The 27,442-nt window shown below is 39.0% G+C and overlaps 1 protein-coding gene and 1 long non-coding RNA gene across 7 annotated transcripts in view; both read right to left on the bottom strand.

The window, feature by feature from the left end:
* Positions 1–262: 262 nt before the first annotated feature.
* The window catches only part of ano2b (anoctamin 2b), a 63,773-nt gene continuing 36,593 nt past the window's right edge, over positions 263–27,442 (bottom strand). For all 6 annotated transcript variants that reach the window (XM_039601615.1, XM_031753409.2, XM_039601617.1 and 3 more), the window contains exons 15-25: positions 23,921–23,995; positions 22,118–22,319; positions 20,736–20,847; positions 20,545–20,602; positions 20,334–20,434; positions 18,348–18,490; positions 12,929–13,081; positions 12,249–12,301; positions 10,666–10,844; positions 3,248–3,353; positions 263–1,269 (exon numbers count right to left, since the gene is read on the bottom strand). In XM_039601615.1, the coding sequence (XP_039457549.1) occupies positions 895–1,269; positions 3,248–3,353; positions 10,666–10,844; positions 12,249–12,301; positions 12,929–13,081; positions 18,348–18,490; positions 20,334–20,434; positions 20,545–20,602; positions 20,736–20,847; positions 22,118–22,319; positions 23,921–23,995 (1,557 nt within the window). In that variant the 3' untranslated portion in view covers positions 263–894. The remainder of the gene's footprint in view (positions 1,270–3,247; positions 3,354–10,665; positions 10,845–12,248; positions 12,302–12,928; positions 13,082–18,347; positions 18,491–20,333; positions 20,435–20,544; positions 20,603–20,735; positions 20,848–22,117; positions 22,320–23,920; positions 23,996–27,442) is intronic.
* On the bottom strand, positions 25,623–27,016 carry LOC120434098. Its single transcript, XR_005608949.1, has 3 exons — positions 26,571–27,016; positions 26,070–26,182; positions 25,623–25,741 (listed from the first exon to the last, which is right to left on the bottom strand). It is a non-coding gene; the product is annotated as an uncharacterized LOC120434098 (long non-coding RNA).

Here is a 27,442-nt window from a genome sequence, read left to right as displayed (position 1 = left end):
AGGTATTTTATAATAAAGGACAGCTAATGCCTTTTTGATTCGCTGTCAATAAGACACAATGTGATCCTTTTCACCTGACTCAGTCTATAAAAGAGATGGCTTTTCCTTTGCATTCACAAGTTATTAAAGTCATTCAACAGTCAGCTGAAAGTTGTCACGACAGCTTCAACTGAAATGAGTGCCATACAAATGGTTTGTCACATTAGCATTTTTCCATCATTTTAAACTCAGGGTACGGTAAAGAGAAACAATGACCAGCAGCTGAGTCTTTAGTGGCAATTTTAGTGAATTATGAAAAAAAGGGTTCAAAGTGTATTCCTGAATTCTAAAGAGAAGAGTACAGAAAATGTGGTATTTTTCAACTGCTACAAATTCTGTAAACAAAAATACATGAATAGCATAAGCACATAAAGCAGGAAACTATTGACAGCCCTAATGAGGAGCCACAATGTCCGTCAGTTTAATCATGTTGGTTAAATGCTTATTAAGACTACCCATTAGTTCATAGTCCTCTCTTCATCTCCAGTCTCTTCCAGGTTCCTGCAACATTTAGTTGTTTAACCTAACATGATGATTATTGCTTCTCTACGCTATGAAGCTAGTATGCCTCACTATTTTGACCAAAAAGTAAAAACGACAACTCTTTCAGGTGAACAGTCAGTGAGAGTAGGAACAACACATACATACACACACACACGCTCACACCCACGTAGTCAATCAATGTGAACATTGCAGAGTCAACCACTCACATATCAGAGAATTTAAACTTTATGTTCAAAAGGTAAGCCACACATACCGGGACACAAAAGACACAGAAAAGACATACATGGACTCAGTCACCCGAGTGACAATCCATAGAACCAGCTGAAGCACCCCCGTAATGTGTGTTTCATCTCACACCGCTGTGTGTTTTGAATTCTCGTTTTCCTTCATGGGCGAGGAGGCAATATTCCTGTTGAACTGGCTGAAACTGGCTGCCCTGCATCTTGCCCTCGGCCCTCCTCCTCCATCTCCAGCTGTGGGCCCCGATGGTAAAGTACTGTAGCGGCCCGGGATCGGCAGATCCTGCCCTGGGGGGAGCGTGTTGCCGCTGGGGTGGAGGGTGGCATCCTTTGCAAACAGGCTCTGGATGAGTTGTAATTTCTCCTTCTCCTCCTGTAAAAAGACATCAACCAGGAGCTTCTTTTCCCTTTTGAGCTGCTCCACGATGGTTTTGGGAACATCAGGAATCACCCAGGCAACCACGAGGCTGAGGAACATCACCAGGTTCTTGAAGAGTAGGAGAAAAGTGGGAATATAAGTGATAGAAAGATTGATGCATGTGGAAACAAATGAGATTGATGATAACTGTGACAGTGACATACTGTATATCAACCATATCAATGTCACTGAGCCATTATGTCAAAAATATATATGCAGCTAGAGTAACTCGCCAAAGTTGAAATAATGGATTCTGGCACTATTACAATTGGACACTGGGTTAAACCTGAGAACCAGCTGACCAGTGATGACTCCTGAAAGCAATTTGGATCAGTTTAACGCAGAAGCTGAGGTTTGCCTTTGTGCAACTTAGAAGTCTTTTGTCAAATCAAAGACAAACCAGTGCAAGTGATCAGAACAGGAAGTTACAGTGTGTAAAATTTTCACCGCAAGACGTCAGTAGATTGCAGATTGCATTCATCTGTAGTGAGTGTACTCAAATACCAAAGTGACTCTGGCCTTTTTCCTGTCTGGGCAGGCCATCAGTCTATTGTTTACCTGAGCTGTCAGTGCTAGGTGAAACATTCTGAAAAGAGTCCAACATGGGCCAATGAGTGAGAGAAGCTCAATTCTGACCAATGACAGCAATACTGAAGTGAGTTGTTGAGGATTTCCCGAACTTTTCAGTCTGTAAGCACTGCTGCTGTTAGGCTTAAGGGTCGTAAAATTTACGATTTCCCTCTGACAAAGAGTTTGGTTACATTCTGATGCCGTATGAGAGTTTATTCAGGCCAACAATGTTACATCCATTTCAGATAGTTTTACTAATGCCGGCCAACAGCAGCTAGTATTAGCTGGCATGATGTTGGCCTATAGCCAGATGACGTTGTTTAGCCGGCTCATGTCTGATGTCTGGAAAAAGAAGGGTCACATGTTTAGTCAGCACATTTTCGTCTGTTAGAGCCTCAACTTCAGTTCAAGAAATGAGGCTTAAAGTGAGGAGGAAGACAATAACATTTTATTAAGATGCCAGATGCGTTGTCTGTTTCCTTTGTGTTGCGTTCTCCATTGATAAGCCATAGGTATAATGCTTCATATCTTGAGTCTAGGTGCAGGCACGAATATTAATGTCCCCCCACAGCAAGTGAATGCCTACGACTCCTCATCTCCTCTGCCTTTGACATACTACATATATGACGTATGTATACATAGGCCATATATGTATACATCATTGGTCGGAAAAGAGATGTCCTTCTTGGTCACCATATTCAAAAACAGTTGAGGAACATGGATTTCACAAAGCAGCTCCTGCTCCTAAATATTTTTAATAATTTAACTCTAAGTTTATGGAAACGCATTTTTTTGTCAAAAGTCATAATTACGCAGGAATAACTGTATATTTATGAGGACAATATCCTTTTTTTCTATTGAATAACCTCAATCTATGTTAATCAAAACATATTCTGACTCAGTTACAATTTATAGGAGTAGGATTTTTAGTGGAAATTGCAGCAATCACGGATAAAGACGTAAGTGGCTATAACTAAAAGTGATTTCTCACTGTTTTGTTCACATCACAAAAAAACTATTGAACCAAAAGTTTAAGAGCAACTGTATAGTGCCTGAATTCTGGTCGTGATTACTTCTTAACAGAAATAAAGAATGAAACTTTAACAACTTGTCCAAGGACATTTGAGAGACATATGTTAGTGAGACTTGAAGCATCTGGTTATTTTCCTGACCATAATGAGAGCAGAGTGTGATCCACTCAGTTTGGAATGACTGGCCACACACACACACACACACACACACACACACACACACACACACACACACACACACACACACACACACACACACACACACACACACACACACACACACACACACACACACACACACACACACACACACACACACACACACACACACACACACACACACACACACAGGCATGCTTTTCTTTTATATGCATCACTGCAAATGCAGTCAGGATTTTAAAAAAAAGAAACAAGAAACAAAACTGAGTAATACACTGAAATTGCACCTGGAACAGAATGACGAAGGCAAGCCTTGCAGCCAGGACACACCAGTACTGTTTGGAGAACTGGTACGCGTCTGGAGACCATGGGGGTTCCCTGTAGTCTTTATACCTAGAACAAATAAATAAATAAATAAATAAATAAATAAATAAATAAATAAATAAAACACCCATGGAGACAAGAATATCTAGCAGTCCAGAGTTTGAGAATATGAGGCAAACCTAAGATTAAACTGATTTACAGCATCTTTATGTAGCTGAGACCTTGCCTAATTAAAACATACAGCTCCTTGACTCAGTCGGGAAACTTAAAGAGCAATAAACTTTATCAGGATTCCTTTCATTTGTTGTCTTTTTAGTAAACACTCTTTATTGTACCTTCAAAACAAACATGTGGAAACTCAAACCACATGTTATACAAACTGTCTACATGCTCCAAATAAGGATAGAGGTAGAATAAGAGAACAAGGACGAAGAATAACAGGCAAGTGCACAACAAAAAGGTGGACTGGGTAGGTTGACGATGTCAACCCTCACATAAACAGAGCCATTTTACCACCACTTCACTCTTTGATGTTATACCTGGAAACTTCACTTAACCATAACTACTACTATCCTCACCCAAACCCTTACCAATCATACTAAAAAGAACAAACTGAGATTACGGGGATTTGTCGTTCCCCAAATTTTGAGTAATTAGATTGCGGTCCCCACAGGATCAGCAATACCAGATGTGATACAGAAACTGTGTCAGTCTGTTTTAATCATCACAGAAAGATGATGTCCAAATTCAGTTCAAGGTTAAAGGGAGATGAGGAGTGAACATATGAAAGTTAAAAAAAAAATGTTCTTAAAGCACAGTTGGTTCATTATTTCTTTAACTTTTTTAAAAAAGCAGTTTGTTATCACTGGAGAAAAAATGTGAGTTATTTGCTGCTGGAGGAAAGTCATGAATAATATAGTTGGTACAGTTGGTACATTCAGGTACCAGAGCTGCTGCTGCTTCTCTATCTGTTGGCTAAAGTGCAACCAGAGAGGATTAGAAAACAAATGTCAAGTTGCAGCTGGACTGTTTGAGATTCAGCAGTATTATGAAATCAAAGAGACCCTGCTGAGTCAGCATGTTGGAGAAAACCTCAGTGGTTTGTTGGCAATTTTCCACCCACTGTCTCTTAAAATAAAATGAGTGAAACTGACAAAAAAAAAAATTGCCAAGAAAATAAAAGCTTTGTGGACAGGCGTCTGATTTGAGCCACTGTATACATAAACTAACAGTCTAGATGATCCAACTTCAGCACAACCAAGATTATTTAGATTTCTGATCAAGTTCCTTAAATTCACTCGCTCCTTAATGAACGTTGAACCCTCCTTACATCCTCCTTTAGGAATAATAAAAAAAACATTTTCAAAAGAAATGCAATAAGCAATAACTGTGGGTTAAAATACCTCCATCTAAACACATTTAGTAAAAATGTGGGTATTGATACTCCAAATTACAGTTACTACTTTGCATGTTATGGTATTGACTGACAGAACTTTGCGACCTGCAGCATTATGAGATTGTTTTGCGAACGAAGTCTTTTATGAAATATCAGTAAAATGCCAGTAAAAGTATTGAACAGCCTTTAACTATAAACATCTGAAACTTTTAAGCTCACCAAAGTTCAGCAGCAGGTTATTAATCTGACCATCGACCACCCTTCTACAATTATGTAGAGAATGACACTTGGCTTTATGTTACACTGCTTTTAGCCTCCGTTTTCACAGCTATTGTAAAAGAGGGTGCATTTTCCTGTGGGATGCAAAGTACAACATAGAGCATTCCTTTGAAGCCAAGAACTAGGAGACAGTCCCTCTTATTGTTAACCTCAAGCACATCTTTAGGCAGAAAACGCGTCGTCCAAAACCACTAAATGTACAGAAGAGTGTGGAGACAAAGACTGGCTTTATGTTGAGCTGTAGCTATAGACAGTAGTCATCTATTCAACATTAGGTCGAATCAGTGCACATTTAAGACATGAAGACAGTCAAAATCCGGTTAAAAAGCAACATTTACTCCTTACTTAAAAATGTGCTTTACTGGAGACTTAAAATGAAAAAAATAAATAAATAAATAAATAAATGAAAAGCACAACCAAAGAACGATTTTCAATCAACTACTCAAACTCTGACCGGTTGTTAAAAAAAATACACTGCACTATGCTTGGATCAAGTGTGGTGCAAAAGTCCTCTCTCATTTCTGCAGGAATTTATGGAAACATGATTACAGAGATTGTAATATTCTTTTGAGCATGAAAGTCAGAAAGTCATTTCTTTCCTGTATTTATAACTCGATCAGTTCTGGAAGATCCCCAACAACACTGGCTCAGATAAACCCGCAAACCATGACAGAGCTTGAACCTGAAATCTATATAACTTATATATTACATAGATTTACTTAAAACTGCAAACCCCAAGAAACAAAACAAAAAGCATAACAGAAAAGAAATGCAGGAAGCTCGAACTGCAGGGCAGTTTAACACGTCACGCAAATAGGATGTCTCACATCAAAGTTTTACATTAAAATGACTGACACAACAAAAGTCTTTCAATTCCACACACTGACATGAAAAAATTCCTCTGAAGTCCAAATAAATTAAAGGGATAGAATGAGCTGCCTCACTAAGCACTTGACTAACAGTATAGAAATAACAGAGAGGGAGGGGAGGGCCAGTGTGTGTGTGTTAACATGGTCTTATGATGCCTGACTCCTTCTCCTTATACAGTCATGAGTGAGGAATGCTGTCCGTGAGAGTCAGTCTTCTCTCCCTTTCTTTTCCCTTTGATCTAGTCATCTTTCTCTCAGTCTCTCAGTAATATTTTGCAACATTTTGTTTTACATCATCTTGAAATATTAAAAAAATATAAAAGTAAAATAAGACCAATCTCTGTCAGTTTAATTCACTTAACCCTCCTTAGGTGGAATCACAAATGCAGTTGTGCTATCAAAGATGATTTTTCTCTCTGTTCTCGTGTGTGTGCACGCATGCGTGCGTGCGTTTTCTCAAAACTCCATGTTTGGTTAAAATAGTGGAGCTCTGCAGCAACTGAAGCATTTAACTCAATATTCTTTCAGAAGACCTCTCAATAAGATAATGGTTACTACGTGAGACGAGCATGTTTGTCTGGGACCAAGGGGTCAGACCAGACAAGGGTCAGGTCATTCCCATCTATAAATAAATAAATACACAGTAAACCTGTGTTACACAACATGGTTGCTGTCAGCTATCATCATCCTGTCTGTTGTATGAACATGTGAGCTTCATATTGGATCTTTTTGGCAGGTTTGGCATCCCCCCACATTTGCCCCAAACCTCTTTAATTCTTGTACAGTTTATTTATGGTCTTTAGATAACTCTAGGCAGGAAAGTGGAGTGGTGGACAGCAGCCAAATGCAATCTTTGGGAGGGGAGACTTTGGGGGCATAAAATTTTATGTTGTTTTTCCAATGAGGTCACGTTTCATTTCAAACTAACAACATGGAGGATAATTTAATTTTGGCAAATGGCAGTATACAGTATATTAAACTTTACACATATATGGATCAATGCAATCAGCATACAGTAATATGCAAAAGTCTTGAGCCAGTCCCCATCTCTTTATATTTTGCTAGAAAAATGTGATTCAGTGAAATGTGCAAACATACATGGAAATACAAAATATAAGGCAAAACCACAGTTGTACAATCGTAAAAAAAAAAAACCTTTAAAGTCAATATTATATATGACCACCTTCGGTGTTGCCATAATGTAGCCAAATCGGTCTGGTATTATGTTCTTTGTGACATAATAAACTGACAGAAAACCAAATCAAATGTTCAGAGTTACCCATTGTTCTTCAACACCTTTATTCTTCAACACAGCCTGAAGTCTTTAAGCAAATTTTTGTGTCATTCTTTTCCTGTAATTTCTTCAAGTAGTCTTCAAGACTACTGGCAAAATGAAACTCCCAAATCATACATGCAGCTGTAGTGACTTCTTATACATAAGGGAGTAGCTAAAAGTAGCAGTCTATTAGTAGCAGTCTTTAAGAGGCTTCTTGAATGACATTCCAAAGCTCTTTGGATTTCGACGGACTTTTGTTCTGTTCTGTCAAAATTATCCCACACTGCTTCAGTAATGTTGTAGGTCTGGGCTCTGGGGAGGCCAATCCATGACAGTGTTCCACTATGTTTTACAGATTACTGTAGACACTCACTACTGTACCTCTCTCCTGACCAGTTTCCTACATACTGAAATTTCATGGTTTTTTTTTAAACCATTTATGATTAATTGATTAAAAATTACATTATAACAGTGTCAGAGTCACAGGATTACACAAGGTTAAAGGAATTCATTACTTTTGGGTGTATATTGTATGATAAATGTGACAAATATTCAGGACTACAGAAATGTTTACAAATTTTTATATGTATTTAAAACATATTTGTTTTATATATAGTACTAACCAGAAGCTTGTAACAAAAAACATCCTATCTGTGGAATGTAATGGACTGAAACACAGGATAAATGTAGTTATATAAAAAGGAAAGACAATTTGAAAGTAATTTGTCTTTTGTTGCTAATATGACTAACAGGGTTACACTAGTTAGAGTCGACTCATAGTGTTAGTACATGGCTTTGTCATATCACTTACTGTTGTACTATTAGTCGATACTGGAAACACAATGTCTCATGTTTAGTGCTCTCAACACGTTTAACAGATGTTTCTACTTGAACATTTATTCTTATTGGCTTTTTACTAAACCAAGCACTGAAAATAAAGAATATTTTCTCCTAATGCTGAGAGGAAACCCCTTCTTACAAATTATTTGATAATCCATTGCATAACCACTTAACCCTCACTTGACTTCCTGCTTATAAGCCTGTTAAGCAAAGCCAACTTCCTGTCAGCTCAGGAGTGAGTAATATCTTGATATAAAGCAGGTATACACCTAAATGGCAATTTCAACAGTCTTCCTCTAAGATTATGATTTTCAATACATTTCCATCTATAATGGTAGGTTCCTTGTTTTCTGTAAATCACTCTAAATCTACACTTTCAAGATAAATATAATTTTATTATAACCAACTGATATCAATAGATGTCAGTAATATAGAAAAGAGGTTGAGTTGCCCCACATGGAAGTCAAAGGTCAAAGATGCGATCAAAGAGGAGGTACAGCCACTCCAAATCTGTGTTTTAAAACTGATTTTTTTTTTGCTTGTTTTAAAAGTGAGCTTTTATTCGATGTCAGGGGCTATTCAACACCCCACACTTCAACTTTCATCTCCGTAAATGAACAGTTTTGAAATAGCTGTACGCTAAAAAAAATATAATATTAAAATTCTTTGTTTAATCTTTTAACCAGATAGACTGTTACTGCTATTTTCATATAAATTTACACAAAACAGCTAACATCAGCATCACAACATCATCACAAATGGAAAATAGAAAATCTGTATCCTTTTCTTGATAGTCTTAAAATGTTTAACTCTTTGTTTCACATTCAGAATTCAGAGTTTTGATGACACTGACAGCACTGATGATATAGTAGGACAAAAAGGACTGCAGAGATGTACAGTCATGCTCTGCTCACTGATGCAGAATCGTCAACTTCCTCACACTGCTGTTTTTAAAATTTGATTAAAAATTTAAAACCTTGGTGGGTAGCTTCTGTCACACCATCCATCCGTATGTAGCACCTCTTCCTCCCTATTCATTTCCTCACTGGTATTTCTATATCTTTCCATTTCAACAGTTTCCTTACTGTCTTAAAAAGCATTCCTTTGTATTGTTATCTGATCATCAGTTCAATGATATCTCCCCTCATCTCTGCATCTTCCGACATAACTATCCATTCATTCATCTTGACTATTGCATGTATTCATCCATATGTCCAGAACCCCAAATTCACTGGGCCAGAAAGAGGAAGAAGAAAAAAAGAGGCAACCATTGTCTGGAGCATCTGTAATTCAGAGCTGAATCATTTGCCCTGAGCCCAGAGGCACTGCCCACATCAGCAGCACTGTCTAGATACAGTCTATACATGACTACACAGCTCTGCTCACTGCAGACACACAAAATCTTCCTGGAACATCCTGCAGCCAATTTCACGCCTATGAAACGTTCAAGGCGAACACTATCTGGTCATTCTTGCGATGTGACATATCAGCCTACAGTGGTACAAAGACTGCATTCTCGCATGGTAATTCTTTGCCATCTTATGTAACAGCAGGTCGGCCTCAGCTGTCTGTGGGCGCCGGCATCCATGACCTTTTCCTCTGCAAAGCTTTATATTGATATTCTGAAAGAGATGCTTACCAGTGGAATGAGTGAAAATGCATAAAAGATACAATTGTGCATTTTGCGATAATGCCTTTCCGATCCATTCTTGTCGTTTCCACATTCAAAGTGGCATTACAGTTTGCATGATGGCGAGTCTTAATGAAGAACCTAGTTTCTCGCTGTTTAATTAAGTGTTTCACATTTGTAGATACCACATTAATACATCAATATCTGGTATGATAGTGACGACCACACTGGGAGAAAAAAAAGGGTTTGGGTTCATTCAACTGCAGCCCTCAGCCCTGTAGCACAAGCCAAGTCAAGAAAATCAAGTGAAAAACATCAATAAATCAACTGTCCCTCCCTCAGATTGGTAAAGTTTAATCATTAGATGCAGAAAAGGCCTTCAAGGTTGAGCATTAAAAAGTTGTGGTTTTAAAAGATTAACACTAAACATGTTCTTTACTCAGTGAAGCCTGTCTGGCTGCGTTTAACATGAAGGCGAAAGAAGTAAGTTAGTGTACCCCAGACAAAACACTCTTAAGAAATCCAAAATTGTAATGCATTTCAAAATTAGCAACGATTAACTAAATTGATCACATAAGCATTTTGGAGACCAGTGATAAATGTTCAAAGCACTATGTAAAGTTCCTAAAGTTCTGGCATAAAGAGAATATTTCAACTCCATGAAACAAGCATCCTTTAGTCAAGATTAAAGGGCCATTAACCTTAATTTATACATAATAATTTAAGTGAATCATTGTTAATACAGAGACTATTTGCATGTTTCTGCAAAGGCCAAAATAATAAGTTATGACAAAACACAGTAATGCTGTTTTATCCTTCCCCAAATTAAATTCCTCAGATGTAAAAATAGATGAATTGGCCTGAATGTTTTCTGGAATGCTCACCAAATACTGCACTGGCAGCAGAGGGAACAAAAGCAACAAGGCCAAATGCGCAGCATTTGTCCATGTATGACAAGTGAATAAACAAGTTGAATATGTATTTCCATTTTGACTGGCTATTTGCTGAATGCAGAATGGCTCATCCCAAAGAAAAGTGAGCAAAATGTAATTGCTACAAATATACTTCGTGAGCATGCGCGTGTGTTTTACCGGCATAAAGTTATGTTTCCAAGCTCAGAGTTCTGTGGTGCTGTGCCAGGTTTTAAATCAGACACGTTGAAGTAGGACAGCGTGTGGTCAATGAAGCCGTGCATGGTGCCCGTCGGACTGTACATGTACTCGTAGACGAGCCTAGGGATGAAGTCTGACGTAAAGGAGATCACAAAGGCCTGCAGACAGAAAGACAAAGAGACCAAAACAGAAAGAGTGAAACAGTCTGTCAGGACCAGTGATATATAAAAGTATAAAAACTGAATCATGTTTTATGCTGTTCACATTTCTTCCTTCACTTTTTATACCTGCAAATAATGATTCCTTAAAAATCGAATTATCATAGTGAAGAATATAGCTTATTAAGCTACTGTAAGACCAGAATCAAATCAGAACACTATCAGCTATTACTCAAAGCCAAACTATCTGTAGCTGTAAAAGACAGAAAACCTCAGACTGATCCTTGTTCTTTTCAGTGAGAGGAGGGACGGGTTACAGAGAGCAAAAATCTGGTAAACTGTGCATTTTTTTTAATATTCATTTGAGTTTAAGGAACATTAAAGTCAATAGTACTGATAGATACACATCTGCCCCATTTTCCATTGTTGTGAAGCTCCTGGTCCACAGTGTGTGTCCAATCCCTCAGATCTAGATTACATTAAAAACTCCTGCTGCTTGTTTTTGGATCTGCCACAAATCTGTTTAGTATTAAAAGTAAACTAGATGGGCTTTAGCTCACTGGCCAGAGACGAACACAAAGCAGAACCTTCCTGACCCCCCTTCCCCCTCCCCTCCCCTCCCCTCAAGAAACATTGCATAGTTATGTATTTCAGATACAACTCTGGGATCTCATGAGGTTATGAAATTGACATCTAGCGGGGGAAAAAGGTCTAATCAACAGACCCGAAAGTGTGTTTCACATATAATTATCCATGCCTATGTAAAGTTTGCCCAAAAATTGCAAATATCTTTTAAAACTATAAAAAACAATTATTTAATTAGTTATTAACTAATCAGTCAACAAATATGGCCGCCCATCCAGAGAATAGTTCTGTGGAAGGTTTCTTCCTTTTAAAAGGAGGATTTCCTCACCAAGTGCTGCTCAAAGGAGATCTGTTTGGACCTGTTTGCACTTTACGTTTGTTCTCTGTTCTGTCATTTAATCACGTCTAAGGCACTTTGAATTTCACCTATCTTATAGCAGCAGAGAAATCTGTGAGTAGTGTGGAAATCCACCATTATGCCAACTTTGTTACTGCATTTCTGTCTCCGGTCTCTAAAAAAAGGTAACATTTAATCTTATAAAGACATGAAGAAGTGGAAGATCCATGCAGTATATGCAACATATATACTATACAACCATTTTCTCCAAGATAAACTGAGCTGTATAGGACTTTAAATTGATAAAATTGATCACCAATAGTGATAAATGTTTAAGTGTTCAGGTGTTTTGTGAAGTAATTCAAACACACATTATCGACAATATTAGTAAAGTAATCATCCTCATGTGTTTATTTTGCATGCATCTGCCTCATTTACTAATGTAGAAACCTGGAAGAGTGGAACATTTTGTTTATACTTACATTTATAATGACTGAGAACTTGCCCATTCCGCTTAGTACATTGTACCAAATGCCTATAAGGTGAGGAGCAAAAAAGACAGAAGGACAAGTTGAAGGGAATAAACAGGAAGAGGAAAGGCTGTATTAAGCACAGTAATGAAACTGTAAAGGGACTGAGACAGTCAGTTAAAATTTACCTATAAAGGTCTTCTAACTACAGAAAAATGCAGGACGATGTTTTCTTTCTGAATTTATTTACAACTGAGTGTGATGCAAACGTTTGCCAATTTGTAAGTGATCTCCATATAGACCAGAGCTTAGCTACACAGACAAAATAATCCATCTGATGATCATGAATTTATGTACTTATTTTAAAAATCCAAATTGAATTATTTGACTGGCCAACCATCACTCGGATGATATCAGTTACCTAGAAAATGTTACTGAATCAGTTACCTTACAGTGTGACTTTTGGGCTTAATAAAACTCTTTAAATGCATCTAAAGTGAAAAATGCCTCAGAGGTTTCAGTCTGTGTGGCTAATGTGAACTTCTAGTTTGTAACCTTATCAGTGAGATCAGACAAACTGCCTGAAGCCACTGCTAACTCAAAGAATCAAATCAGACTGGTTTAAGATGAGTTTTAGCATCCTGTTGATTCTTAGAATGGCGATTCATAAACTCAGTGTCAGATCAGCTTACCAATGTCTTTAGCTCGTGCTGCGACTGGCCTGCGCAGCTCTGTAACAAACTTCTTGGCATCCAATCTGATCTCAATGATATTGTTCAGCAGAGCAAAGAGAGGAGCCAGCGGGAAAGAAGCCACGAACAGAGAGACGAAACCAAACTGGATGACTGCAGAAAGAGAAACAGTTATTACATTTATCGGATGTACAATATAGGACATTAATTTCTTTTTGTAATTTGTCTACATTTATTCAGATAAACAGAAGTTCTATATTTAAACCAATACTTACAATAAAAAATTAAAAAAAAAAAAAAAAAAAAAAAAAATCACACTGCTGACATGTTAATTCTTGATAAATCCCACACTTCCTATTGCCATCCTATTATAATTTTGCTGATGATATTCATGGCCATTCTACATGTAGATGATGATGATGATCAACGTCGCCGTCGTCATCATCATCATCATCATCATCATCATCATCATCAACATCTTCTAAGTATAAAGATGAACAATACATCTGCTCCCAGAGCCTCATGCAAAACAAAACGGGACTCATGAAAGTTTCATTGCTTGAATTTACATTACTTAATTTATGATGTCTCAATGTTCTTTGTGTCTCAAGGGCACAAAGAACATTGAACCATTGAAAACTTTGCAGTAAAACAAATCAGATGTTTACAACATTCAAGTTTATGTCACATGCTAACATAAGCCCCAGGGTTCAGCATATTTTGCTTTAGAGGGAAAAGTTGTTTAATTTCAGAAAATCTCTGGATCTGCCTCAAAATTGTTTTCAAGTTAACCCTTGTGAAGCTGCAGTTATGTCGACAGGTTTTTAAATGATGGTGCTTGTTTTTTGCAGTTTTGTCTCTATACACCACCACAGTTTTAAATCAAATGATCAAATTCAAGTCCAGACTTTCAGCTTTAATTCAAAGGGTTCAACACAAGCATTAGAATAACTGTTTGCATAAGCTTTTATACACAGTTCCCCATTTTCATAAGTACAACTGACTGACCAGCAGTTTTCATCTTTCAATCCAGTTTCTACAATCTGGTACCTTTATAAAAAGAATGAATGCACTGGAGCAGCTCAGCAGACCAACGTCTACAATTGCCAGTATGAATGAAAATACAGATGAATTACTACAAGGTACAAACCACTAGACACATTTACAAAGAAGAAGCCCAGATTAGACCAAAAAAAACATCTAAAAGAGCCTGCACAGGTCTGGGGAAGAAAACAGACAGATGAAAACATGATTAACTTGTACCAAAATGATGTTAAGAGAAGCACAGAATCGGCTCTGAAGTGCATAACATCATCTGTCAAACATGGAGGAGGCAGTGTTATGTGATGGGCACGTATGGCAGCCACTGGAACCACATCAATAGAGTTAAAGAATGATGTGACTGCTGACAGAAGTATCAGGATAAATTATGAAGAGCACAGAGCTGTACCCTCTGCTTAGATTCACAAAAATGCTGCAAAACGGATCAGATAGTGTTTCCCAGTGCACATGGATAATGACCCAAAGCATACTGCAAAAGAAACCCACGAGTTTGTCAAGGCAAAGACACAGGATATTCTTCAACGGCCAAGTCAGTCACCTGATCTCAACCCAAGATAGCTACAAGCTTCGGTGACTGAAGGTAAAACTGAAGGCAGAGAGACCCACAAACAAGCAGCAACTGAAAGCAGCTGCAGTAAAGGTCCTTAAAGAGTATCTCAGGGATGAAAACTATTAAATTTGGTTATGCTGATGTCTTCTAGACTTCAGGCCTAGAAGACAAAAAATTCAAAAAATTTGCATCTAAGTATTAGAAACAAGCCTTAAGCCCTGAAAACGTGGGACTGTGAACTCCTAAAGTAATAATGCTATACTTTTGTTAAACCCCTGGAATTAAAACTGAAAGTCTGCAATTCAATCACATATTGATTGTTTAAAATCCGCTATAGTGGTGTACGTAGGCAGGCTACCAAAGAAGTGCCACTGTTCAAATACTTTGGCATCCAACTGTATTTCTGCTCTTCCACATCTCACGCGATGTGAGAAAGGAATCAAACCCACAACATAGGAAGCACATTTTTTCAGTAGCCACTAATACACCCTCGGATTGACATTTGTGAACAGTCATTTGTCTGGTCAGGAGTCACACTGTCTGTCTGGGCTTTTTGGTGGTTCAGAAGATGCCTTTTATGGTTAAACCCTCTGCTGCAGCAGCCAAACTGAGACATTTTTATGATTAAGCAGTGTTTAATGGGGTAGTGCATCTACACTGTGTGCTGTGTGACTGAGATATTTAATCAGGTGGATTTAATCTGAATTTGTTAAACATCATAATCAATATATTCATGTAGGCTTTGTATAACCATAGATGTCAGTGAAAAACAATAGGTTTAGATGGATGAATAAATTCTTTTTTAACCACACAAAGTGGAAGCAGTAATCTAGAAAGTAGTACGAAGTCTGGATTTTTGGCTGAGGACCATAAAGCCAGTTAGGCAGTTTGTTTGGACACTGGGTAGAACTGGACTGGTATCTGTAAGAGCAAATGTGCTGTGACATCAACTAAAATCTTGTGCTGTGATACAAATTTTTCCCCACTTAGTATTGTAAAAGCTCTCATATGATATTAGCATCAATAACCTCAAGGTGGGCTTACAGTCTGATTGGTTTGACAAAGCAAAATGGGGCTGGGTTTGCAGCAATAAATTGTCTAACAAGTCGTCTCATGATCAGTTCAGCCGCTTGTGAAGAATGCTGAAAGGAAACCTGAGAAACACAAGGCAGTATTCCTGACTGCAGCCGATGCAGGACTTCTGTCAGAGCAGTGGAACTTTAGCAGTGTGGGAACAGGGATTTCCAGCGAGCGGGAGACTGATGGCTTCACCTCAAGACACTACGCTGAGACAATGAGTGGAAAGGAAGAAAATACGGCCGAGGCACAGCGAGTGCTAAAGGGCAAGCTTAGAATAACCCAACATCTACCTGAGCCGAGGTTAACGGGTTCGACCCAGTCACACAAAGAAAGACGTGCATACATTAAATTAAAAAAAATGAGTTAACACAAATCCAGACTATGCATTCACACACTCACTATAGTGTGTGTGTCAGACATTTCTGACATTCCTCTGTGTGCCCTACAGCTACATCACCCAGTCTTCTTGTTTGTCTCTCCCACTTCCGCCTGTCCTCACTCTATTCATGTCACATGAAATAATTTCAAGCATGACTAAAAGACTAAAAACCACCAAAAATATAAAAATCACCAGGTTTTCCTCCAGTTTGACCTGGATTACTTTACAGCAGTATAAAACTACCATCATTTTGATGTCCTTAATAGAAACCAAGTATAAGGTTCCCACAAACATCAAATTCTGCCAAGAAAACTTCACTTTCAGAACAGTTACACAAGTTTTATATGGCACTGACATCCAAGGAAAACACGGTCCATTTTACGAGTTCACAAAGATCAACGCAAATTTTTTTACAGGTCAAGCTTGTTGCTGCATGTTTGTGAAACTGCTGCAGCACTTAGACTTCCATCAGCAGTGGGGAAATGATCAGATACCTCAAGCTGTGCAGCATGGAGGCCAGCGCTGCATGTCTCCTTCAAACAGTGCACGTATTTGTTGATTGTATCTCAGTTTCTTGTTTTCTTTTATTCTCTGTACAAAATTGTGGTTCAAATGTATGTTCATTTATCTATTCAGTAAAACCTTTTTAAAAAGGCAGTTTCACAAGCTCACTCTGAATTAGATTGACTCAAAAAAAGATGTAATCAACCAATCAAAGAAAAATGTTGGGGCTTAAATGAAATTCAGGTCAAAAAATCACTAGCTTCATTGTTTGCAAAACAGGCATGAATGCATGGAATTTACTCTCCCCTATCATAAGTTATCCTCACTGTATTGGCTGTCGTGTTTCAGTGGTGCCTTTGGATGAGTGGTACAAGATGCTTTGTTTTGTTTCTAATGAGCTTCAAAAATGGTAAAAATCTGCTTCTTAAGTCTGAAGCAAATAACAATTTCTGCATCCAAATGCTCCTCTATCCATCCATCATCTTTCTCTCATCCAACTCGCCCTATGGCAGGCTGGGCTAGAGGTGAGGGGTACATGCTAGACAAATTGTCAGCTTGTTGCAGGGCTAACACAGAGAGACACACAACCATTCACACTCACATTCACGCCTATGAACAATTTTGAATCACCAGTTAACCTATCCCTATAAACTGCATTTCTTTGGGCTGCAGGAGGAAGCCGGAGTACCCGAAAAGAAGCCACGCTGACACAGAGTAAACAAGCAAACCCCACACAGAAAGGTCCTGGGGTTCTTGCTGTGAGGCAACAGTGCTAATCACCGCGCCACCAGGTACCAAAAACACGTCAGTACCATAGAGTTAAAAACATGCTCAAAATGATTTAAAATCCAATAAAACAAGCAGTCTGTTGTCTCTGGGTTTACAGTAAAGCATAGCATTCAGCCGTATTGTGAAAAACAACATTTACAAGGTTTCACTGAGTTCAAAGCTGCCAGTCAGCAACCTCACTGATATCTAACACATCACCTAGTGCGAGCTGGATGCCGTCACCTGATGAAGCCAACAGAGCTACATCATCTGCAAAAAGACAGAGACGAGATTCTGAGACCATCTAAGTGGAAGCCGTCTGCCACTTGGCTACAACTAGAAATTCTGTCCATAAAAATTATGAACAGAATCGGTGACAAAGGGCAGCTCTGGCGGAGTCCATCACACACCGGAAACGAGTCCGACTTATTGCCAGCAATGCGGACTAAGCTCCTGTAACGGCTGACACCCCAGGGACAGGGTCGAATGCCAAGTCCAAGTCCAAAAAACACATAAACTTGTTGGGCAAACTCCCACACCTGCTCAAGTATCCTCGAGAGGGTAAAGAGCTGGTCCAGTGTTCCACGACCAGGACGCATTGTTCCTCCTGTGTCTGAGGAGTATGGCATCTTACCTGTCTAAGATGGCATACAAAGAACTGAGAAGTTGTTGCTTATCCAAGGTGCTTTTAAACAGTCCACACTGATGGGAAGCCCATACATTCAAAACGGTGTAAATAGCATGGAGTGGTGTGAGGCAGTGATAAGTTGGGCAGCTCCAGCTTACAGTGGTTTATTGGAATCCTTGCCATTATTATAAATAAATATTATAAATACCATTGTTCTTATTTTAAAAACTAATACCTCCTGCTTTTAATATTTTCTGTCTTTAGTCTCTGCTTGCCTTCCTGTAAATGTCACTGCATTCCACTGTAGTATGCAGAGTTCATCAACTCTGCACAGTTTTGCAGTGACATCTGTTGGAAAGCAGCATAATGTAAACGTCTTATATGTCTTATATCAGTTTTCAGGCTACAGACTGTGAGGCCATTTTTCTCTGTGTGCATGCATACTCACTCATCTCCATGTATTCTGGAGTGAGGCCTTCAAAGGGAGCCAGGGCATAGTCCAGGTTCCACTGCTGAGGTGGCTTCTCTTCCTCCCTCACCTTTGTTGTCGTTTCTTTTTCCTTTAATGTACGAACCAATTTCTTCAATTTCCTGTTAAAAAAAAAAGGAAGGTGAAAGCGCAAAGATAATAAAAGACTTAAACCTTTACTGCAACTGTACTGAAATTAACATGCAGTATATGTGTAAGGCTCCAGCTGACTGCTGGGTTATAGCTGTGATTAATCCCTACTGCAAAAATCCATTCTAAAGTTGTCACAGGCAGGGCATGAATACCTTCCACTCACAATTCCTGCTGTCTTGTTTACTTTCAGTAAAAGATATCAAAGCTGGAAGCTAAAATAGGTGGCACCGATGCAGTTGAATGAGTGCAATGACTCTAACAAAACGTTTGCATTTGGAGTTTCTAGCACGGCACAGAGTACATTAAAACTCTCTAGACCTTAGCTGGAACAATAAAAGAGTTGCAGACTGCTTGTGAAACATAATACCAAAATAAATATTTACAGAGGTGCTGAAATGCTAATGCTTGTTGAAAACCCAGTGAACTAATAGCCAGGGGCTGAATGTTTTGGGGGTTTTATGCAAGTGAAACAGCCAACAGAGAACTGAAGAGACAGTGAAGGAAAGTGAGAGCATGGGTGTTTCTCTAAGAATGCACTCTTACATGAGTAATACAACCATACAAATACATGTGTGTTTGCAGTTTGGTGAAGGGATATACAATACAACCTGAATACTTTTTATGTTTTGTTTGCATAAACACACGTGGAGCAACAGGGCACATGTGACGAGCCACACGCCTAAATATTTTAAGGAGCTGCTGTTTAAAAAAAAATAAAAATCACAGGAACAACTGCTACAATGAGTTATTAATGTTGCACTTGGGTAGGTGTATTTTGATGCATTCTGTGCTTTGCAGATAGAGGGGATGTCCAGTAACAACCTTCAAATACACAATTCAAGACTTGATACTTGTGATTAACCCAGCATTTGTTTTATTTTATCTCCTGATTTTAGTTCAATAACTAGCACAAACTGATAATGTTCACACACTCTGAGTTGGCTTTATCAGTCTCTTAGATATACAGACAGGTACTGTTAAGATCAGGTACATCATTAAAAGAAAAACAAAGATTGGAAATTGCACACAGCGATTCTACCAGGTGTGAAACCTTTTAAGGAGATGAATGTGTAGCAGTGGAATGGATAGCATGCAGATATGATTGCATGTGCTGCGACTTGCAGATCCATCAAGATGACTAGCTTTTGATGAAGCTCACCTAATGAGCGAGGGAGTAAAGCAACAATAAAAGTGTAGCCTGAAGCTAGAAAGGGCGTCAGGTTGACTTTTGTTATAAACGTAACCTTTGAGCTTTCAGATTTGCATGTTAATGCTAAGCTATTACACAAAACCACGGTCCAGACATGGAAGGAATGTTACTAGAACAAGAAAGGGAAGAGCAGATGTTCCAAGAAATTATCAGCAAGTGAGAGTGTGTGTGTGTGTGTGTGTGTGTGTGTGTGTGTGTGTGTGTGTGTGTGTGTGTGTGTGTGTGTGTACACATGTTTAGATATCTTTGTGGGAATAGAAAATTGGCATGCTACTATACTTGCGGGGACCAATAGACACAAAACGCTCGTCCCCACGAGTTTGAAGACATTTTTGAGGCTCAAAATGTGGTTTTAGTGTCAGGTTTATAATTGGGTTATGGTTAGGTATAAAGAGAATCGCTTTTCTTTAGCCATTAATTATAGGTTCAGTGCACTGGCATAGGTTTAGGGTTAGGGTTAGGCATTCATTTTTGATTTTCAGGGTTAGGGTAAGCGGCTAGCATTATATCAATGTCCAAATGAGATCAAACACTAGCAACACACATGCAGGGGTCTGACTGCTTCTTTTTATTCTCATCTTCACACAAATTGATGGACTTACGGGATGCCAATCTCAAAGATGTTGTTCTGGATTAGTTGCTTCCCCAACATGATGATGCTGAGCTGAATGCACAACTCAATGAGGCACCCTCCTGGAGCACACTGAGGGATACACATAATTTTTACACATTACCACTGTAACTTTTGAATCCAATTTTGCTAATCCAAATGAAAAACAAAAACAAACTTATGTTTAAAGATAAATGACAAACCTCCTCCATCCGAAAATCATTAAACACATACACATAATTTCCCGGGCGTCCTGCAAACCTGAAGAAAAACACACAAAAAAAAACATTAGGTCCTAGCAGTGACACTAAAAAGAAGTGGGTGTCATTTTATAGCTGACATTTCAGATGTGGTGTTCATGATACAATGGTGAACACAAACACAGAGGGCTTACCGTCCCTTGAAGAAAGCCACGTAAAAGATGGGAGCATATGCGTTCATAAACTTGAGTAAGAAGGCTTTCAGGATGAGCCGTTCTTCAAAGTTGGTTTCTGTTTTAGGAATCTCTGAAAAATAGTTGATGTGAAACAGTGAGAAAGAGTTAGCACAGGATTTCATGAGGGCTACAGAAAAAGTGGCACGCTAATAGAAATGAAATGGGGCCTATGAAAAAGACACACGAAGCAAACGCATGCACAGCTTTATTAGGCCTGTATTTCTAAGGTGTCCACATTATTTTTTCTACAGTGTGCCTCTAGACTGTTATGACTGCACAAGAATGGCATCTGTTCAGCGGAAAGTGAGAACTCTGCAAGTGGAAAGAGTTTTTAATATGATCACTGTGCTGGAAGTAGGTTAAAATACCAGAACTTTTCACATTGCACATCATCTCTCTCTCACACACTCACGAGCACACACACACACACACACACACACACTCCCTCGTCCCTCACATTTCTCCATCTAATTTTTTCCATTTCAGAGGTTTTGAATATGAATATAAATGTAGGAAAACCCTCCTGGGATGACTGATGGGATGGCTGGAGCATGAAAACATCAAAGTTTTATCAAGCTGTCCACCATGAGGCAGAAGGACTCTTTCTCAGACACAGAAAATGAAGATGATTATTACATGTTTTATCAAGAGACCTAGGCATTATTTTACTCCTAGCATTTGTAAATGTGTCATTCTGGATATTTAAAACAACTCCCTGATTTCCGGAAATCAGGGTTAGATTAGATTCAAACAGTAAATTACTAGCAGGATATGGTTACCTTAGCTTAGAAACAAAACCGGGGCAATCTACAGGCCTAGCCCTAATGTTGGAAATATCAGTCTACTGCAACTGTCATGCCAGTATGTGTTTTTCTTTTTTTTGTTTATATTGGTCAATAAACTGTGGTCAACAGGATGTATGAAGAGGTTGTATATAATAAATAATCATATATATAAATTACAGAAAAGTCCAGTTTTGGGAGTAACTTTATGACCCACTTGCAATATCTTTTTAAAACTATATGTTATACTTATAGCAATTCAAAAAATACATTTCTAAAGTTAATCAGACTTTAATGACTTTGAGACTTGATATCATGCATGGTGACCAGCATGGTGACTGTTAAGCTAAGCTAACATCTTGTGCAGTTACAGCTTCATGATTAAAGATATTCAAATGTTAATGATCTTTTTACTTAACTCTTGGCAGGAAAGAAAACCAATCAAGGTTTTTAGCAGTGTTCACCAGTGGATCCAGTTTTCCCCCCATTCTCTCTGGTACCTGAAGCCAAAGTTTTTGTACTAGAATAAAGTAAAATGACCTTTGTGTGTGTCTGTACCTAGCTCAGTTAACCACACTGCCACAGCACCGTAGATTTCATCCAGAATCAAGATAACCACGAGGTTGATGATGACTGCAGTGGCAGTGACTGTCACCCGAACATTGTGCCTGATCTCCGGGTCAGGGCTCATCGCCATGATCGCAGAGACTGTGATGCGGTAAATGATGACGCCGAAAACTGCAGAAAATGTCAGCGCAAACTGGGAGCAAAAACACAAGGAAAGGAAGAGTAGTTATTACTCAAATCCTTTTAGTGCAATGGCTAGACTTTTTATGCTCTCACACTTCAATTCTGAGAAAATGAAACTGCTAGACTAGATCATCCATCCATCCATCCATCCATCTTCATCCGCTTTATCCGAGGCCAGGTCGCGGGGGCAGCAGCCTAAGCAGAGAAGCCCAGACCTCCCTCTCCCCAGTCACCTCCTCCAGCTTATCCGGGGGAACACCAAGGCCAGCCGAGAGATATAATCTCTCCAGCGTGTCCTGGGTCTGCCCTGGGCCTCCTCCCCCGTGGGACATGCCCGAACACTCACCCAGGAGGCATCCTTGTCAGATGCCCGAACCACCTCAACTGGCTCCTTTCGATGTGGAGGAGCAGCGGCTCTACTCTGAGCCCCTCCCGGATGGCGAACTTCTCACCCTATCTCTAAGGGAGAGGCCAGCCACCCTTGAGGAAGCTCATTTCTGCCACTTGTATCCGCGATCTCGTTCTTTCGGTCACTGCCCACAGCTCGTGGCCATAGGTGAGGTAGGGACGTAGATCGACCCGGTAAATTGAGAGCTTTCGCTTTTACACTCAGCTCCCTCTTCACCACGACGGACCGGTGCAGCGTCCGCATCACTGCAGCCGCAGCACCAATCCGTCTGTCGATCTCCGGCTCCCTTCTCCCATCACTCGCGAACAAGACCCCGAGATACTTGAACTCCTCCACTTGGGGCAGGAACTCATCCCCGACCCGGAGTGGGCACTCCACCATTTTCCGGCTGAGAACCATGGCCTCAGATTTGGAGGTGCTGATCCTCATTCCCGCTGCTTCACACTCGGCTGTGAACCGTTCCAGTGCGAGCTGGAGGCCTTCACCTGATGAAGCCAACAGAACCACATCATCCGCAAAAAGCAGAGATGAGATTCTGAGGCCACCGAAGCGAAAGCCCTCCGCCACTTGGCTGCGCCTAGAAATCCTGTCCATAAAAATTATGAACAGAACCGGTGACAAAGGGCAGCCCTGGCAGAGCCCATCACCCACCGGGAACGAGTCCGACTTATTGCCGGCAATGCGAACCAAACTCTTGCAACGGTTGTATAGGGATCGAATGGCCCGTAGCAATGGGCCAGACACCCCATACTCCCGCAACACCTCCCACAGGACACCCCGAGGGACACGGTCGAATGCCTTCTCCAAGTCCACAAAACACATGTAGACTGGTTGGGCAAACTCCCATGCACCCTCAAGTATCCTTGAGAGGATGTAACTAAACCTTATTTTAAAATCACACATATCTCAGTAATGTTGAGAAACTCATTCTTAAAGTGGTAACTTAGAAGGAAAAAATACGTGCTTTGGTAATAGTGAGTTTGAGCTAAAAATCACAAGTATTTCTTTACTGCTAAATCCAACTGCAAAGAAGGATTTAACTGTATTCCGTTATCCGCTGTTGCTTGATGAGGTCAATCCAACCTTATAAAGTCAAATGGATCTTAAGAAAAAAAGGAAAAAGGAATCCCTTTTATTCCCAGCTCTGCATATATATTTTTCTCATCCTACACTGGCCCTAAAACACATTTTTAAATACTTACCATGAAGAGGATAGAGGATACATTGATCAAGTATCCAGGAAGGCGATCTTTCCAGGTCAGCTTCTCTATAGGAGACTGACAGAAAGAACAGAGGAGGACAAAAGAAGGAAAATTCCAAATCACTCATACAGGAATCTGTGGATCTTTAAGTTTATTTTTAAATCTGTTATCCAGAACACGGAGCCTACAGAGACGTCTTAAAAAGAGACAAAAACAAAGCAGTTTCCTCTTTTCAAATGGTTTGTAAAAACTGAGTTTGGAGCGAAACGAGCAGCCAGTGAATTTCACACAACCACGGGGAACATTACTACATCTCAGCACAGACATAAAAATCAGTTTTACTGTACGCAGCCTAAATTCAGACACTAGCTTGGGGAAATAGAGATAGTTTTATTCCAGACTAACATCCAGATGACTCCCAGCTGATTCATCCATTCTCCCAGGCACCAATATGGAAACAAATATTGCTTTAGTACTGAAATGAAATGAGAATGAGATTATCATTATTATTGCATTACTACAGGGTATGGGCATTGTAGCAAGTGATTTAGCACCATTTAACCCCCCCCCCCCAAGTTAGGTTTTTCGACAACTGTATAGTCATGTTTTACAAATTAACTGGCTTCTACTTTGGAGCGATTTCAAGTGTGAGAAAACACAAGTATCTGTTTTCTTGCCAAGATTCAGATAGGAAGATTGATTTCTACAACATCGAAAACCAGGTTACAACCAGGAAACAGTCACAATGCATAATTTACAGTGCTAGGAGATGATAGAAGGAGCTGGTTTTGCCCAGCTACTAAACCCTGTGCAAACAAAAGTCTCACCCGGAATGTCAGAAATTTTAATAATGGAATGTAACCTGTACAGTTACAGTTTACAGTGGAACAAAACCGCTGTCAAACTGTTTCAAATATTCCACCCCCAGCTGGTGCTTACAGGCATATGGAAATAATGCATACATGAACATCCTCATACAGTGGTAGGAAGTCAGTTTGCACACACAGAACTGAGTGAAGGATCAAAACCCTGTATACTCTGAAGAGGTATTATGCAGCCTGGCAGTGCAATGGCACCATCTAGTGAATATGATGGCATTGTACACCCTGTTATACAAGCTTTTTTAAAAACAGAAACAGGCAAATATACATATGAACCATCACGAATAAGCTTATACACTGGGCTGAAAGAAGAGACATTTAGTCTGAGATTTAGAGTAAGACACCATCTCTAGGAGTAGCATCAGTTTAAAATATGGGGACGCAAGGTTCAAAATAAGGATTTTGAACCCTTTAGAATTGAAATGAAAAATTAAAGTACACATTTCTGCATGCAAGGACACATTTTGACATTTATTAGAACTACATTAATACTGGTCTAATTGCTTCAACCACTTAGAGTTCCACCCTTTCGTCATCTGAGGACCTCTCGGCTTTTCACTAAATAGTAAATGCACATTTAGACAGCCTTAACCATTAAAGCATGTTTCCTGCATACATCATTAGGTAGTCCATTGGTTGCTCCAACATTTGCACTGCAGATCTAGGGTGTGTATGCTACATTCAAGTTATGTTTTTATAAAATTAATAATGTGTCTTTCAAGCCCACTACAAACTTTAAGAGACAAATTAATTTTGAGGTGTTAGCCATGTAAATTAATGGATTACAAACAAATCTCTTAAATGCAAAGTTTTTATTGTCACTTCAGTTCTACAACATTGTTCACTTTGCAGCTTTTGGCAAGTATTCCCAGAGACACAGTGAGCCCAGAAGCCTTTCACTTGGGGTCAGGTTGTAGGTTGTTCAGTGCTGATTGAAGACCTATAAAAAAAAAAGACACCAAAGTAATTTTAAAAACCCAATTCCAATAAAGTTTTATTTAAAAATGAGAATTTGCTAAGTAATAAGTAAGATTAAAAGTTAAAACAGAGACTGTGCGACTTTTTATATCTCTCTGGCATTCTGGATTAGACTCCACCTGACTGGTTCTCCATTGCTGTGTTTCAAAAGTTCAGCTACTAATTTGTTAAATAATGACCTACAAAAGGACAATTCATGTCACAAATCCAAAAAAAAACCATTAACATTAAAAATATTTAAAGGCACAATATTTCAGCAAAAACAAAAAACAAACAAAATAAAGCCATACCATCTTCTCTTAAGGGTCTCACTTCTCCCCCTTTTCCAGACTCTCTCTTAGCCTGATTCAAGTGCTAAAGGAAAATTTGATCACACCGGGACTCGTGACAAATTTCCAATCGGCTAGAGACAGAAGAGCAAAACAAGATTTAAATGAAACGTAAAATAAGGCTACGTTAAACTGCAACAAGTTATTATCAATAGTTTATACTTTTCACAGACACTACCACCACCCCTTCTATTATTAAATAGTACTATACATGCACTACTATTACTGCTACCAAGTATAAATTCTTCATATTAACATTTTTTAAAACACTATTTTTAGAATAATAAAATGTGTTAGCACTTGAATGTGACATTGTCACTATGTGCATACTTGTCAGTTTAGATCAGATTAGATCCATGTGTGTAAATCAACTTGTGCATTCTACTTTGTTTTTATACGGTAACCAGCAGCAGACATCTACACCGTGTTCTGATAACAAACCAACACATTTAATTAACTTACCGGATGGCTTTGGCAAGTTTCTTGAAAACATCCTCGTTGAGTCTTTTAAACTTGTGAACGCTAGAAAGTGTGTCTGTTTGCGCTCAGAGGACGATGATGAGAAATAAAAAACAGGTTTTATCCTGATTACAACTGACGAAATACATTTTGATTGTGAAAATAAGGGCTCCGTAAAAATACACAATTTTGCATTTTGCAACATTTTTCTTTCTCATTATTCTGTTCGAACACAGTCGTTAGCCTTTCAAATGGAGGGCCTTTTGTCTTATCGGAACATGCACATATTAAATCTAAAACTTTAATGGAAATGAAAGTGTTACATGGAACACAATGTGCTTTCCTGCAAAAGTCCAATATTCAGATTTATGCAGTCTCACTTATGATGCAGTGAGCAGCGTATAACATGAAAAAATTTTCGATAAAAGAGCAGAAACTAAATCAGCAACTTGTTTTTAATTTGTACATTTATCATAATTTTGATAACCATGCCTTTTGGACATGAGCTTTCATTTCAAACATAATAAATGCTTTTCTTTCTCCCTCTTGCCTTCTCTCACTCTCACCCTGAGGGCTCTACATACAAAGTGTATACAAAAAGGCCTTCAGAGTGTGATGGCCATCCTGACCAAGAGAAAGAAAAAGGTAGGTCAGACTTTATATTTAGCTTGCAATGCCCACTGAGGAAAGACCAACAAAGCCTTCGTAATTGTGACAGACTAACCCTGGCTCTTAAATTGCTTCTTTTTTCTTTTTTAAAATTTCACTTTCAGTTTGTACTCCAGTTGCCCTTGTAAAGTATGTATTGCTGCACTCACTATGGATAAACTGCAAAATGCTACTTTATTGTGCTTGAATATTTGAGTTGCTCCAGA

Source organism: Oreochromis aureus, linkage group 17, assembly GCF_013358895.1.
Source record: "Oreochromis aureus strain Israel breed Guangdong linkage group 17, ZZ_aureus, whole genome shotgun sequence".
In the NCBI taxonomy this organism is placed as follows: domain Eukaryota; kingdom Metazoa; phylum Chordata; class Actinopteri; order Cichliformes; family Cichlidae; genus Oreochromis; species Oreochromis aureus.
The sequence above is the reverse complement of the archived record's forward strand: the minus strand, read 5'-3'. Positions and strand labels throughout refer to the sequence as shown.